This window comes from Astatotilapia calliptera, chromosome 7 (genome assembly GCF_900246225.1).
Source record: "Astatotilapia calliptera chromosome 7, fAstCal1.2, whole genome shotgun sequence".
Classification (NCBI taxonomy): Eukaryota; Metazoa; Chordata; class Actinopteri; order Cichliformes; family Cichlidae; genus Astatotilapia; species Astatotilapia calliptera.
Window position 1 is genome coordinate 45,915,864 of NC_039308.1, and position 15,212 is coordinate 45,931,075.

General features: G+C 38.2%; 2 protein-coding genes across 6 annotated transcripts; both read right to left on the bottom strand.

Annotated features, from left to right (window-relative positions):
- Positions 1-18: 18 nt before the first annotated feature.
- Positions 19-7,398, bottom strand: tdg.1 (thymine DNA glycosylase, tandem duplicate 1). 2 transcript variants are annotated; one of them, XM_026175125.1, is made up of 11 exons: positions 7,254-7,398; positions 6,560-6,634; positions 4,559-4,725; positions 3,576-3,862; positions 3,404-3,473; positions 3,010-3,145; positions 2,836-2,918; positions 2,651-2,745; positions 2,057-2,228; positions 1,555-1,707; positions 19-1,184 (listed from the first exon to the last, which is right to left on the bottom strand). In XM_026175125.1, the coding sequence occupies exons 2-11, from the start codon at positions 6,616-6,618 to the stop codon at positions 1,057-1,059; spliced, it is 1,350 nt and encodes a 449-aa protein (XP_026030910.1). In that variant the 5' UTR covers positions 6,619-6,634; positions 7,254-7,398; the 3' UTR covers positions 19-1,056. The 2 variants fall into 2 exon arrangements, with proteins under 2 accessions (XP_026030910.1, XP_026030911.1); XM_026175126.1 differs by lacking the exon at positions 6,560-6,634.
- Positions 7,399-8,374: 976 nt separating this feature from the next.
- tdg.2 (thymine DNA glycosylase, tandem duplicate 2) lies at positions 8,375-15,203 on the bottom strand. Of its 4 annotated transcripts, none has more exons than XR_003272910.1 (10): positions 14,776-15,040; positions 13,518-13,867; positions 12,997-13,196; positions 12,803-12,872; positions 10,431-10,566; positions 10,249-10,331; positions 10,044-10,138; positions 9,791-9,962; positions 9,456-9,612; positions 8,375-8,985 (listed from the first exon to the last, which is right to left on the bottom strand). XR_003272910.1 is itself a non-coding variant. In XM_026175130.1 (10 exons), the coding sequence occupies exons 2-10, from the start codon at positions 14,829-14,831 to the stop codon at positions 9,506-9,508; spliced, it is 1,269 nt and encodes a 422-aa protein (XP_026030915.1). In that variant the 5' UTR covers positions 14,832-14,843; positions 15,063-15,203; the 3' UTR covers positions 8,999-9,505. The 4 variants fall into 4 exon arrangements, 3 of the variants coding, with proteins under 3 accessions (XP_026030915.1, XP_026030916.1, XP_026030913.1); XM_026175130.1 differs by lacking the exon at positions 8,375-8,985 and adding an exon at positions 15,063-15,203 and having other exon boundaries at positions 8,999-9,612; positions 14,776-14,843; XM_026175131.1 differs by lacking the exons at positions 8,375-8,985; positions 14,776-15,040 and adding an exon at positions 15,063-15,203 and having other exon boundaries at positions 8,999-9,612.
- Positions 15,204-15,212: the final 9 nt, after the last annotated feature.

A 15,212-nucleotide genomic window follows, 5' to 3' on the forward strand; every position in this document is an offset into this window, starting at 1 on the left:
TAAAACAAAAGTATAGAAAAAGCATCATCAGTAAATTTTAATGGACAAATGAGTCATTCCGTGTGACCGATATAATCATAAACATAACATAATTCTACAATTCCTAAAGCAAAATAAAAATAAAATAAAACCCATTATATGTTTCGTAACACATTTAAAGGCTGGTGAGATGATGCCTCTGCAGGACCTCTGACATCGAGTCATCACTTTGCATCTCATCAGTTCATAGCACCATGAATGTAACATTTTAATGCTAACCAAGTCCTCCCTGCAAACAGAGGATCACACAAGCTCACACTGATCAGTCAAGTTTATAAAATAAAATTTCTGGAACTTATCTGCTGTTTAAACAGCAGATGTGAAAGTTCTCATTTACTGCATTGCAGTGCAGTGCAGTACAGTACAGTACAGTAAAAAGGCAAAACAAAGGTTTAAATGATGTGTGACTGTCTTTGAAAAGACAGTCACACATCATTAGCCACTTTCAGACAAGTATTAATTTGTATTCATCTTACAGCATCTTATCAATGGGCACCCCTGGTCACTCTGTTCTAAAAGTCAGAAGGGCAATCTTATTGGGCCAAACCTAGTAATATTTACGAATCACTTTAAGAAACAGACAGTATAAAAACTGGTGCTGAAGCACCTTAAACCAAAGGTCGGCATAATGATTCATGTGGTTGTCAAAAAAAATTCTCTGGAATAATGGTATGTGTGAAAAAAGCTCTGAGGAACATTACCATCACTTATGTCAGGACAGAGCACCATCGATGTTGAACGCACTGTGTCTGAAAGAGGCTACTGTCAAGTCCCTGATTTCACATATTTAAAAAGACTGCAGTGAAGACGATCATGCTGTATATGTTTACAAGATCACAAAGAATTAAAAAGGTGCAGAAAATATATTCTGCAAATTTTCTAAAAAGTCCACTATATGTTTTTTTTTAATATTCCACTCAGACACTAATTAAAAAGGAATTTTAAAACCTGACAAAAAAAGAGGTAAGAGCTAAGTTTGCTCAAGTCTCTGTGTGTAGCACAGGCAAGCCCTTTTCCTCATATGCTACCATCTTTTGGTCCGCTGCCTATGTCTGGAATCTGATCTGCAAAAGACTGGGTCATCCACTGTCCGTCTGGGAGCTGGCCATCAGCTGTTTGTGATACAGTCGCCTCCTGCGCTCCTTCTGGGGGTGGAGAACACAGAAACAGAAGCATTTTTCTATGCATGTAAGATGTGAACGAATGATGTCTGTAGCAAAGTTCATGCTCATGGTTACTCCAGCTCCTGGCCAGGATTGTGCCATCACTTTAAGACAAATTACATATGTCCGTGCAATTACATAACGCTACATTCACATCTGAGTAACAGACGGACTTATAAAAACTGAAATTTATACAAACTACACAGATTTATGCAAATCATACAAACTCAAGTGTCTCAACAGGTGGAGAATACAACTACCTGAAACTAGGAACCATAAGCGCCGAGGACTGTAGATGAATGTTGGGTGCATCCGAGCTCGCCCTCAGGCTCACCCTATCTGAATGACTTACCTGTATTTTCAGCAGATGAAAACGTGCAGTGACCGTTGCTCTGGCTTTCAGCTTGGCTTCCTTCAGGTCCTCTCTCGACATATGCTCCGCCATAGGCATCTTCATAACCAGGGTCGTATTGTTCTTCCTTTATTGCCAGCCTCTTGGCATCCTCTGTTGATATAAAAGGGGAAGAATTAACAAAATGCTTTAAAAAATTAATAAAATGGACAGGATATTAAATTAATGACTTCACTAATTTTAGTGGCTTTGAGGCATTTCTACAATATTAAAAGTAGGGAAAGTATCTATGGTAAATAACAGCGTAGTAGTTTTACTTTTTAAAAATTGAATTTTAATTAAAATTTCTAATTAAAGCCGCTGTAAAGGTACTTAGTGGTGAAATTCAGGTTAGACAGCCAAGTTACACATTTTTTTAAAAGAAAAAAACAAAACAAAACCCAAACACGCATACGCATGCACACACACACCCACCCACCCACCCAGCCCTGGTCATGCTTACCCTTGGCCAGCTGAAGGTCAAACATGTAGTTGACCTCTTGGATCTCTGTGCTTCTTTGGACACCCTTCAGTTGGTCTCTGAGTTCTCTCAGTTTGATGTAGAAGTGGACTTTGTCCTGAGCACGAGGGAATTGGGCGCAACGAGCACTGGATGAAGGCATCAGAAACAAAGCCTGCAAAGAAGAAATAAACTCTTAAGTAAAGTCTTCAGAATGAAGTATCAGTTACTTTTAAGTATCACACTTGCAGTTCTTAATTTTCTAGTTGTCTATATTGATTTCCTTTGATATCAATATGTTGATCATATCACTTCTAACACAAAATATAAAGGCTTGCACATTCAATTTCGGGTCAGTTCCTATAATTACAAATTTAAGCCTTTATGAACAACATACTAGAAAAATCCTACATTTTTGACATTTTATTCTTAATATTATTTTCACACTTTTAACATTGTCTATTAAATTTATTGAATAAATACAAATAACAGATGAAAATATTTCTTAAATATTCTTGAAGAACAGCATGTATCTGTATCATTTCCACCAATATCTGAAGAAACTTTTAAAAACCTGACTGAAAACTGAGTTCTCACCACGTCACAGTCGGGGATCTTGTGTGGCTGCAAACCAAATTCGAGTTTTTGTGGTTTTTTACCAAACAGTTCTCTGCAGAACATTTCATAGATGCCTGTGGACAAAAGAAGATAACTATTAGCTTAACTGACTTAAGCAAACTGTTTTATGGCAACTATTGCTCTTTGTTAGTAGGTGGGCTTACATTTTCCATTGAACACAGCAATAAGTGGCTTGTATTTTTTCAGCTTCTCCACAAGAATTTTGCCTCCTTCACGCAACTCTTTACTGGTGAGATGAAATGAAAGAAAAAGGTTTATGAAACCTATAAAATATTTATTTTCTAATATGATGACTGAAATCTTTTACAGTCATATACCTTGTAAGATCTTTGCTCCCTGGTGTTGCCCTGGCCACCATGTTGGTGAAGCCCATTTTATACTTAACAGGTAGGACGGTGTCATGCATGTGGTTGAGCTGCTCATCAGTAAATCCAGACAGAAACAAACACTTCCCTGAAATCAAAAAGTGACCAGGTGATTCAGCACCAAAGGCTAATAAATACGGACATTTTATTGAACCTGTGTACCCAGAAGAATTCCATACAGGAAGAGAATTTACAAACTTCACAGAGAAAGGACCAGGACATGTTTTATTCTGTAAGGTAAAAATCTGCACCACTGTGTCAGCAAATCAATAACCTTTTTGAAGCCTAAGATCCATTTTTATGTTACCACAAGACAACTCAAAATAATTACAGTATCATAACTTACAGAAATGATTTCCAGGACCTGGAAACCATCTTCCAATGAAAGCTGCCATCAGACCTGGATTGATACCAATCTGAAAGCAAACCGGTGAGGTTAGCCACGCTTATGTTCACATTATGGTCTAGCAGTGAACTAGACATAATATATAATTATCCAACTAAAAAGTGAATCTTACAATGACATAGTCTAGGTTGTAGTCCAGCAGGTCTGGTAGAGTCTTTTTCATGACCTCCTCCTCTGACATGCCCTTGAAGCGGTCTACTTTCCTCTTTACCTTCTTGAAAGTTTCATCAATCTTCTCCTGTTTCCCATCAGCCGGAGCTGCCTTTTTGGGCTTTGGACCTGGTTTTGCTTTAGGTGCATTTGGGTCTTTTGGTGGCTTTCGTGCCTTTGGGACTTTTGGTGGTGTGGGTGCCCCTGGTTCCTTGGGTTGAGCTGGTCTGCCTCTCTTTTTAGCTGGAGCTACAAGAATTGAGAAAACAAAAATAAAAAAAGATAAGAGACCATGATGTAAGTACTGTTGGAAGTCATTTGCTCTTGTGTGGTGTTAAACTGCAGTTTTGGCAGACTATTTCTATATATCATCATGCCCTAATATACAGCAAATAAATTCTATTAAAAAAAACACCATATATAATGGTAAGACTGTCACACTAAACTAACATTAGATCCTAAACTGAGGATAAAGTGCAACAAGGGGAAAAAGTTTATAACCCGCAGTAGATTTTTCTTTGTGAACAGGCTGCGGTCAGCTGCCCTAGCAAAGCTTCCTCCTTCCTCCAACTTATCAATACATACTTTACACAACTGAGTTACTGACTACACAATATTCATGCTTTGGTTAATAAACTTACTTCCCTTGTCACTGTCTATGAGCAAAAGGAACTCTGAGCGACTGTAGGAAGGAGGAAGCCTTTAAAGCTGAGCACATCATGCTTAGGTGTAGCTCCAGCCAATTTACCTGCTCCTGCTGAACATCATGCAGCAGAAAACAAAACATAAAGGCCTAGTGCCCAGATAGGCAATTTAACTCATAATGTTTTGATGACCCCTATCAGACTAAATTACAGATTAACTGAAGGAATATCATTCCAGCCCATTTTAAACCCTGATCCTAACTTATAACTAGGTGTTAACACAATAAATATATCAAAGTACGTTTTGTCAAGTTGGTAGGTTCCAGCTGATCCATCACGGGTTCCGGATTAACCATGTTTGCCATAGCTGGCTCTCCAGCTTGATGCTCTGTATAGTGAAACTGATGTTCAGGAATGACGTCTGAATATTGAGCCTGGAGAGCTTGAAACTGCTGGGCAGACCGAACCCTGAGGTGGAGGAAATTTAGAAAAACAAAACAAAAGCACAAAATGGTTAAGTATTTTTACAACAATCAAGTTGGCTGTGTGAGATGCACTGTGGAGTTAAAACAGATGTTAGCTGGATTACATAAACTATGTGCTTTTTGTTTAGGTCTTTTTGTATTTAGCTGAGTGGTGATAAAAGAGCAAACACATTGATTTTAATCATCTAATTACTAGAGATGGCAAAATACCACTTTTTTATGTCCGATACCGATATCATAAATTTGGATATCTGCCGATACCGATATGAGTCCGATATAGTGTGTTTTTTAATCAATAAAACGGTTTTTTTAATATCTTGCTGCATTTTGTATAAGTTCATACTCAAGTTAAAATAAACAACAACACTAAAGCTATTCTGTTATACCTGTATGTAAAAAATACACTGCCCACAAAATATTTCATAGTTCAGCAATACTGATCAATCAAATAAACTTAAACCTACTCCATCCTTCCTATTCTGGTATTTTAAAGAGTACTTAGCAGAAATATTAAGCAACCTAACTAATAGGGTTGCAAACTCCCAGCAAAAAAAAAAAAAAAGGGAACCACCCCCCACCCTCCACCTCATGATGCTTAATCGACGTAATCAACTATAATTTGATGCAGTGTGAAAAAAATGCACAGAAATAAATTATTTTTCAAGAATAATTAAATAGATTCAACACCTAGTGGGCCAAAAACAAACAAGAGAGACGGACTCGCGACAGAAAAGCCAATCAGTTGATCATTAATCAGTTTCACGATTGAAGTAGCATCAGGAGAGTGAGAGAGAAGAGGCAGTCGCTCCATATATCGGTTGTTAAGCTTAACGTGGGAATGCTTTACAAACATTCAGAGATGAACTTACACACTTGCTTTACTTCTCTCTGGGATAACTTCATCGGAGATGAAATGCCGGTTTGGTAGTGAGGCTACAAATACACACAGCCGCTCTATCACGTGAGCACACTGCTCCGACGTGCCTATGAGCCGAGTTACACCGTGTCGCAAGTTTTGTGAGGAGCTTTTTTTGATATTTAATGGATCGGATTACATTTTTTATTTCTCTCCGATCCAGTAATTTACGTCCGTATCTGACTGATACCAATACGTAATATCGGATTGGTTCACTTCTACTAATTACAAGATCCCACATGTTTAATTTCAAGCATTTCTGACAGTAGTGCAACTTCATAAACTATTTAGTATAGCACAAACAGATTAAATCTAATTAAAACTAAACAAAAACATCAACAGCCTTAGTGGTTCTGCTATAAAGCAGGTTTACTGTGAATTAAATCACTTCTAAATATAGTAGGTAGAGCAGAAAAACTGGCACCTGACTCTATACTCTTTTCAAAACATTTAATATATGTCCGATTCAACTGAACTTATGGTTTTTGCTTAAACTCCCCCCCCCCCCCCCCCAAAAAAAAACCCCTCTTGATTCTTGTGCCTGAAGAAAAGCAACAGCTTGAATATTAAAAAATCCTGTAAATGAACTGAAATGATTTTGACATCTCTGTGTTAGCAAATCAAACACAACCACATTTTTCCCCCAATTGTGTTCCACGTATCAGATCACATCATAAGAACACTGAGCTCTGATTAAAGAAAATATACACCTTTATAACAATTGTTCATGATCCCAAATGGCATATTATTAAAAATAATGATGTAAAAAACAATACAAAATGTCAAACGGGCAACTATGTGCACATGCTTTCATTTCATAGTATCACACTTTGCCAGTTAGAGGGCAGCTGACATAATCTGGGTCCAGTCTGGCCACACTGTGGTGAGGAGGAAGACTCACCACTGTTGAAGGTACTCCGGAGATACAACAGGCAGTGATCCATTCAGCTTTTCTTCCATCTTTTGGGTGGTTTGACTTTATTAAATAAATCAATACGGATGTTGAAGAAACACAGCTAGGTGATGTACATGTGGTTTAACATATAAGAGTTTGGCAGTACATGAAATTGAACGCATGTGACAGCATACTTTAGTCAGGCTGTGGAGTTGTACAAGACATAAACCAAAACACAAACACCAACAAAAGATAACTTAAATGGCCGTGATACATTAAAGTAAAGTCAAATTACTAATAGCCGAATAGATTTAGTATTTATAACAGTGGATATTTTAAATAGAGCATACAGTATACACCTGCTAAAATGTTTACCCTTTTCTTCCATGGCTATGCTAACTAACAAGCTTACATGAATTAAAACGGTTATACATTTCCTGTTTTAAAACAGGTTTAGAATACGGTGCAATGAGGTAAAAGTTCGCGTTTGTGGCTATCAATTCAGATAATGATGACTATTTGTGGTAATATAAATGCTAAGATTTAATGCTATTCAGTAGCCGTGCCACAAGTACAGCTAATGTTAGCCAACGGCTAGCCGGGCAGTTAACTTAGCATGGATGAATGGCTTCGCTTCCACTAAGACTTCTCCCCATGAAATTGTAAACAATTTCTTAATATTATTACACGTAAAACATACCTGTTGAGGGCACTGATGAAACACTTCTTTTAAGGTAAGATGGTTATTATTTTTCCATATATTCACACACTTCTATTCATAACATTTGAGGTGGAACAGATGCAACAAAGACATGACAATCCTGCTACTCAACTTTGACACCGGAACATCTTAAGGGTAAGATGTAGGGATGAATATGAAAACTGTTCGTTATTGTAATAGGGAAAAATAGCCCTATTGAATATTTTTGCATTATAAAATATTTTTTGATATGTTATTTTTATAAGCATATCGGAGAATAGTGTTTTTAATGCAAATTTGACGGTATAAATCGTTAGAAATGAAAACGACACGCCCCTATTTTCGAATTGGTATGAGCTGCTCGGTTTAAACTCCGTGAGGTTGCTGTCTATTGGTTGACATCAGTCCCTAATTTTGCAATTAGGTGCAGCATTTCTGTATTAAAATATTTTATTTACAACTAACAGTCCCACAGCTATGACAAAACAAGGAAAAATAAGAGGACAGTTTCATTGTTTTTACAGAATTAATTAGAAATGATAAGATGATTCATAACAATAAAGTAGTAACAGCTCAGCTACCACTATTGCAGCATCTTATTACATCTTACAGGTTTAAAGACTACATTGACATACATTTCTTGTTTATTATTAGTTATTAATTATCTCCATTATTAAATTCATGCTGGATGCAAGAGTTATGCAAAAATCAGTAAATTTAGCCTGCTAAGACCTTGTTTTTAGGAGACTTGTATGCAAATTAACAGCGACTATCCCGCTTTTCAAAATGAGATTCATTATTCCCTTTAGAAGCCTAAACATTTTCACACTCAAGTGTTTTTAAAGACCAGTGCAAAATAAAAATGCAAAATTCTCACAAAATCATGAATCAGGTATTTTGATGCAAGTATTTCATTCAAGGCTTTCAAGAAGCATGAGAGAAACTCTAAATAATGAAATGCTCCTGTTCTCATCAAGCTTTGAAAATATGTTTTTTTAACTCAAAAATAAGCATTATTCAGTCTTTATGAATGCTTGACTGTGTTTCTTTTCCTATAGGTTATAACACATTTATAGCTTCTCATGATAACTCAAACAATCAGAGAATAGAAACACGCCAGCGTTAATTTACAGATTTAATAACTCTGCACTTACACATTAGAAATTCCAGAGTATACAGTCAATAAATCAAAAAAATACAAGTCTATGAAAATACAAAATAAGTCACTGGAAACATGTTTAATAAAAATTCAATAAATAGTATTTAAAAAACAATAACACCAAAAACATGCACATGTGTGAGTGCTGTGGGGGCTTTTCTGTTTTGTGCGTGACACTGTCTGGGGAACAGAGGTCTTCTTCTCTCACAGTGTTACTTCTCATCCTTGGTGAGGCTACTAGGTCAGCTGGTATTTGGTATCTGTTGAGCAAATGTCCCGAGGTGTTACACATCATTATAAGCTGATGAGCATATAATGTGGATGGGCCTTTATGTGTGGGGTTTACATGTTTTCGCCATGCTCGCATTGGGTTCTCTTATGGTACTCCAGCTTCCTTTTACAGTCCAAACACAGACAAGGGTTAGGTTGAAAGAAAACTCTTATTTGGCCCTAGGTGGGAATTTGAGCATGAAAGTTTGTCTGTCTCTAGACCTGTGATTTACTGGCGACCTGTCCGAGGTGTACCCCGCCTTTTTCGCTGTGACTGGGATAGACTCCAGCCCCCTTCCAACCCTAAATTGGATAAGCAGAAAAAAAAAAAAAAACAACAACCAATGGATGGATGGACACGTAAGCTACTTTTGATAGAATAAACACACAGATTAAACAATCTCAAGTTGTCAAGTTTCATGTGTTTTATGTCATTTGCTCCAAACTGTTTAATCCAGTGGTTCTCAAGCTGTGGGGCAGACCCCACTGATGGAGCACAGAGCTACTGCAGGTGGGATGTGGTTCCAGAGTAAAACCGTGAAGGGAAACTACACTGTATGAGTATTATTCTCTTTAGGTAAAAGAAACAAACAAAAGTTCACTAATGCTAATGTGCCAACCTTTATTTTACTAAAATTCACACTTGGATTTTTTTTTTCTTTTTCTGAAAGGAAGTGCCAGAAGAAGTACATAAAAATCTCCTTAGATTTTTATATAAAAGTTGTTTAGTTGTCCCATTTCATCAACTTCCGACTACATGATAACTACACTACCTGAGTGCTCCAGTAGGCAGGCTTGTTTTTTCTCCTCCCCTGAATCTCTTTTATTTCGAGGAGTTGTTGCTGTGCCTGGTTTCTTCATGCAGTGCACTACAGCTTTCATACTCTGGATCTAGCTGCTCCTCTTTGATTGCAATCCTTTTAGCATCCTCTGCAGAACAAAAACATCAGCAGGGAGTCAATGATTTATTTAAGACAAATAAATCTGTGAAAATTGAAAAGACGCACATCTTTTTAAGCAGGTCCCTTTCTGAATTTAACTGAGATAAAGACGGAATAGCAATCGAATGCCTCATGTTTCAGCTGTACTGTGCAGCTGTGATATTTACCTTTAGCTAGCTGCAGGTCAAAAGAGTACTCTGTCTCTTCCACCTCACGGCTCGGTGCCAGGCCTTTCATCTGGTCTCTCAGTTCCTTCAGCTTGATGTAAAAATGCACCTTATCTTGTGCACGAGGAAACTGAGCACAGCGGGGGCTCGATGACGGCATCAAGTAGCACACCTGAAAAGAACATCAAATGCTATGAAGTCTGTTCTATAGCTGAGCAGATTTATGTTGAAATCATTTCCTGTTTCCACCTACCGTTTCAGTTTCGGGAATTTTGTACGGCTGTAGTCCAAACTCAAGGTTCTTGGCCTTCACACCAAAGGTTTCTTTGCAGAAGATTTCATAAATACCTGTGAAATTTACACAAAAATACCTTCAAAAAATAAAATCAATCAGCTAGTGCTAGTATCAAAACACTTCAACAAAAATGGAAAAAAGAAAATTGTTTGCATCATTTTACCTTTTCCATTAAACGCTGCTATTAATGGCTTGTATTTTTGTAGCTTCTCAAGTAACTGTCGGCCTCCTTCACGGATCTCCTTACTAGGACCAAAAAAAAAAAAAAAAAAAGAGGACAAATTTTATTTTAAGTTACAAACTGTCTGTTTTGCATTTAGTTGTAGTCGCTTTAGTTAACTTTACCTGGAGAGATCCTTGCTGCCAGGTGTGGTCCTTTCTACCATATTGGTAAAGCCGATGCTGTATTTCTCTGGCAGGCTCTGGTCATGCATGTAGTTAAGTTGCTGGTCAGTTAGACCTGACAGAAACAGACATTTCCCTGGACAGAAAAGAGGAGCTGAGTATAAAAACAACCAAGTGGCCGTCTAGCACAACACTGGACTCAAACCAGCTTTTTTCCTCCTGATTAATCATGTTTTCCAGTTGTAGAAGCTCTAAATTTACAGAACTGTTATCAGCAGACATTGCTATTTTTTTTGTTTTTGTTTGTTTGTTTGTTTGTTTTTTATACCATATGATCATAGCTGATCAACACTACTTTGTAAGGCAATAAGCCTGCAGAACAAGCATGGAGCTACTTCAGGTGAGATATATAAATATATTTATTTTAAAGTAATGATCCATGTTGATATTTTACATCCTGAAGTTGAAATAAGCAACAGAAAATTTTATAGCTAATATTTCTAAGTAGCTACATCTAAAAATGTCTTGATGCATGCTCAATCATCCAGGTAAGTAAATCGACAAAAGTTGATTCTGTTCATCTGGACGTAGCGTTTTCAGTCGGAGAAAGTGCATCCCAGTCACGGAAGCGTTGGATGTAGTCTGTAAGAGATTACAGGATGCCCCCAACCTCAGCAACAAAACCACTCTCGGCATCGACCAAGTGTGTTTGCTTTTGGAACTTTGTCTTAATTCCACCTATTTTGAATACAAGGGTCAGTTCTACTGGCAGAAACATGGGTGTGCCATGGGCTCCCCAGTTTCACCCATCGTGGCCAATTTGTACATGCTATCCTACCCTGGAACACCACCAAGTCATTGGTTCAGATATGTGGATGACACCTGGGTGAAAATCAAATCTCAGGATGTACCACAATTCATGGATCACATTAATTCAGTGGACCAACACATCAAATTCACCAGGGAGGATATGAAAAGTGGCAATTTTCTTCTTAGACTGTGAGACTGCATTTCGTTGCCTTGTACTTGTGACGTGTGCAATGAGAATAAAGCAAACACCATCCCCACTGACACAGCGGCCAGGGAAGCAGAAGAACATCACATCAAGAAGGCCCTGAGTAAATGTGGTTATCCCAGCTGGACATTTGTCAAAGCTGAGAAGGCGCCTAAAAAAAAGCTCCAGCTGATCTAGGAGAGAAGGACAACTGCAGCCTAAGCAAAAACCTGTAGTGATCTCGTACGTGTCAGGAGTATCGGAACAACTGAGACGCATTTTTTCTAAACACCATGTCTCTGTGGCTTTTAACCCCAAAACATGCTGTGCCAAAAATTGGTCCCCCCCCAAGGATCGGGTCCCCCGACACAAACAGAGTAACATAGCGTATGCTGTTAAGTGGCAGGAGGATTGCCAGGATTTATACATCAGGGAAAACAAACAACCTCTGGCGAAGTGGATGGCACAACACAGAAGAGCTAACTCGTCAGGCCAGGACTCTGTAGTCTATTTACACCTACAGGCCAGTGGACACTCTTTCAATGATGAGGATGCACACATCCTGAACAGGGAGGAACGCTGGTTTGAGCGCAGAGTCAAGGAGGCCATTTACGTGAAAAGGGAAAGACCATCTCTGAATCGAGGAGGGGGCCTAAGGGTACATCTTTCGCCAATTTACAATGCTGTGATTGCAGACATTCCCCAACTCTCTGTGAATGGTACTCATGACCATTGATCACTGGTCTTTGATCACTGAGCTTTGATCAATGGTTGTTGATCAGTGGTCATGAGAATTTGCATATTAATGATCAAGGAACCAACCTCCCAGCCCATTGTTCATTCAGTGGTGCTAGTTTCAGTCATTATACAAATGTACTTTTTATAAGATTGTTGAAACCTGCAGTCAGCTGAGACTGAAGAAGTCACCTAGATGAGTGGTAAAACGTCTCTTTCACTGAAAACGCAACATCCAGATGAACGTCCAGAATCAACTTTTGGGGATACATCTAAAAACTTCAAGGACACTCCCTTATTCTGAAAAACCTACCTAGCAAATCCTAATACTCTATGGGGGATACATCAGAAATAGTGTTGCATAAATGTTTTGCTGACTCTTTAAACATCAATATTCACCTTTGAAAAGCTCTTTAAAATTTGATGTATTCTGTTGCCTGCATTCAAACCTGACAAGTTACAACATTCAGCTGCATTTCATCATCATATTGGCATCTTGGCCACCTTTAAGGTCTCTTAGAACAAGCCTTAGCTATAAAACAATAGTGACAATGCACCCAGAGTGGGTCAAACAGGGTAGAACTGAAAATGAACACTGGCTCATATTTATTATAGTCGGTAATGAAACTGAATTTAAACGTACAGAAATGGTTCCCTGGGTTTGGGTAATGATGTCCTTTGTAAGCTGACAATAGGCCTGGATTAATTCCAATCTGAGGAGAGACACAAAATAATTAAAGACCTAAAGACTGCAAGTTGGCCATGTCACAAACCTAAATCACAATTAGAACAAAAAACAAAAACACAGAACAAAACTGGAAATACAAAATAACTCACTATCAAAATGTCGAGATTGTAGGTAATCACATCTGGCAGTGTTTTAGCCATAACTTCAGCCACTGACATGCCGTTGAAGCGGTTGAGAGCTCTCTTGGCTTTTTTGGCAGCCTCAACCTCGTCGTCCTCCTCACGTGTCTCACCATCCTCCGCTTGCTGTTTCGGAGGTCGACCTCTCTTCTTCTTCACTGGTGTCACGTCTAAGAAAGAAGAGGAATTTATTGAGTACTGAATCAAAAACAAACAAATAAAAAAAAGACAATTAAAATACAGGCGACAGGATCTCAGAGAACGTATATTGAACAACCTATTGAGGAATTTTGATTTGTATTTTATGATGTCTTTTGTCTGGTTCATATGCAGCTCATTCCTTTAAACTGTAGTTAAATGTCTCCAAATTATTCTATGGGAAACAGAAGGCAAAAGTAGTTTTTTGTACAAATGGCAGCACACATATTTAAAATACATCAGATCTGAAACTTCTTGGGAAGAACTACTGTGATTGTAGCATCTTCCATTACCTTTAGGTGGACCTGAAGGCTGGTGCTGAATACTTGGCCCGTGCTGCTGTGTATGCTGTGTGTGTTGAGCATGCTGTATGTGTTGTGTATGTTGATGCCGTGGGTGGTGCAGGAGTGCAAGATCTGGGTGCTGCTGGTGCTCTCTGATGTTCTGCTGAGACACCTGCTCCGGGTAATGATTTGGGGCTGGAAGGTAGTTCGTGTAAAAAGGTTCCTGATAAAAATTTGGATCCCGGTGAACAGATAGCTCGGCCATGACAGGCTCATCCACGGGACCTTCAGTGTAATGGTCCATGCTGGGATAGGGTGCCACATGCTGTACCTCAGGGTACTGCTGGCTGGACTGGTACCTAGTAGAGATGAGGGCGTGAAGAAGTTAAGCAAAAAAAGAAAAGAAAAAAAAAAGGACATGAAACAGGATCCAGGTACATCAGGAAAATGTGGTGTGTGGAGAAGTGGGTGAATAAAACTTAAACACAGGACACAATACTTGCAAAAACACATGCGCTGACATCCACTAGTTCATATTTTCTGCATTTCATTTACTGTTTTTTATGTAAAACAGGCACCTCAATTATTGTTCATTGCTTTTATCTAGTTTACTGATCATTTCTGATGATGCAACCTACAAAAACTAACCTTTTTGCACCTCTAATTGTGTATTTTTACAATAATCACAAGGTTGACTAGAATGGAATGAAGATACTTTTGCAGAATATGACGATACAAAGACAAACAGAGGCCAAATGTGTAAACTATTCATTTTAACCTTGCGTGAACTGACGTGACTCTCTACAGGTGACAAAGTTTACAAGTGCAGTTAAAAAAAGGCCTGTAGCAAACAAAGGTGTAATAAATGCTGGATAATGCGCTGGTATGTTAAAAATGTAAGAAAAAATATTTTAAATTAGTCAGACAAACATAACAGAATATATCAAGATATTCAGATTGTACAAGTATTGTTTTTCTTTTGCATGCCTAAATTTAAATCCAGAGTATTTCTGTTTCATATTATTCCTACATAATTACCCCTACTTCCCTTTAATCAGGAATCATGGATTACGGTAGTCAATTATCCTTCACAATTACACTTATCAGTTGCTACAATCCTAAATATAAAGTATACAAATGTGTAGGCTATGATGTCGAGTGTCAAATGACATTTATTTTCCTCCATCATGCATGAAAATGAAAACGAGTCGAGGAGATAACATGACAAGTTTCCCCAGACCTCCTGCCACCTCCAACACCAACTCACCACTGCTGAAAATAATCCGAGGGAACCGTCAGTGAAGTAAACTGGTTTTCTTCCATCTTAACTGTTGACTTATTTGAATACATTAACATTTATTCTGCTGCCAAACTCATGGATAAACATGAGAAATGTAAGCGGTAAAGCGCACACAGTAGCTTGTTGGCACAAAGGCAGATGCTACAGGAAGGTTTAGCTAACAGCAAACTGACGAGATTTCGAAGTTCTACAGTTGTTTTAAAAACGCAATTTAATATTAACAAACATAAATGTAAATGGGTAAAGTAACATACCTGTCATACATTTCTTTAGCTTTCAAATAAGGAAATAGGGACTGGGAGTCTTCCCAAAACAAAGACCATTTAAACGCTCAACATTTCGATTTGATCCGGTTGGCTGAAATGCTTACCGCCGCCTTGTGGTCACTGTGCGTACTGCAGGGA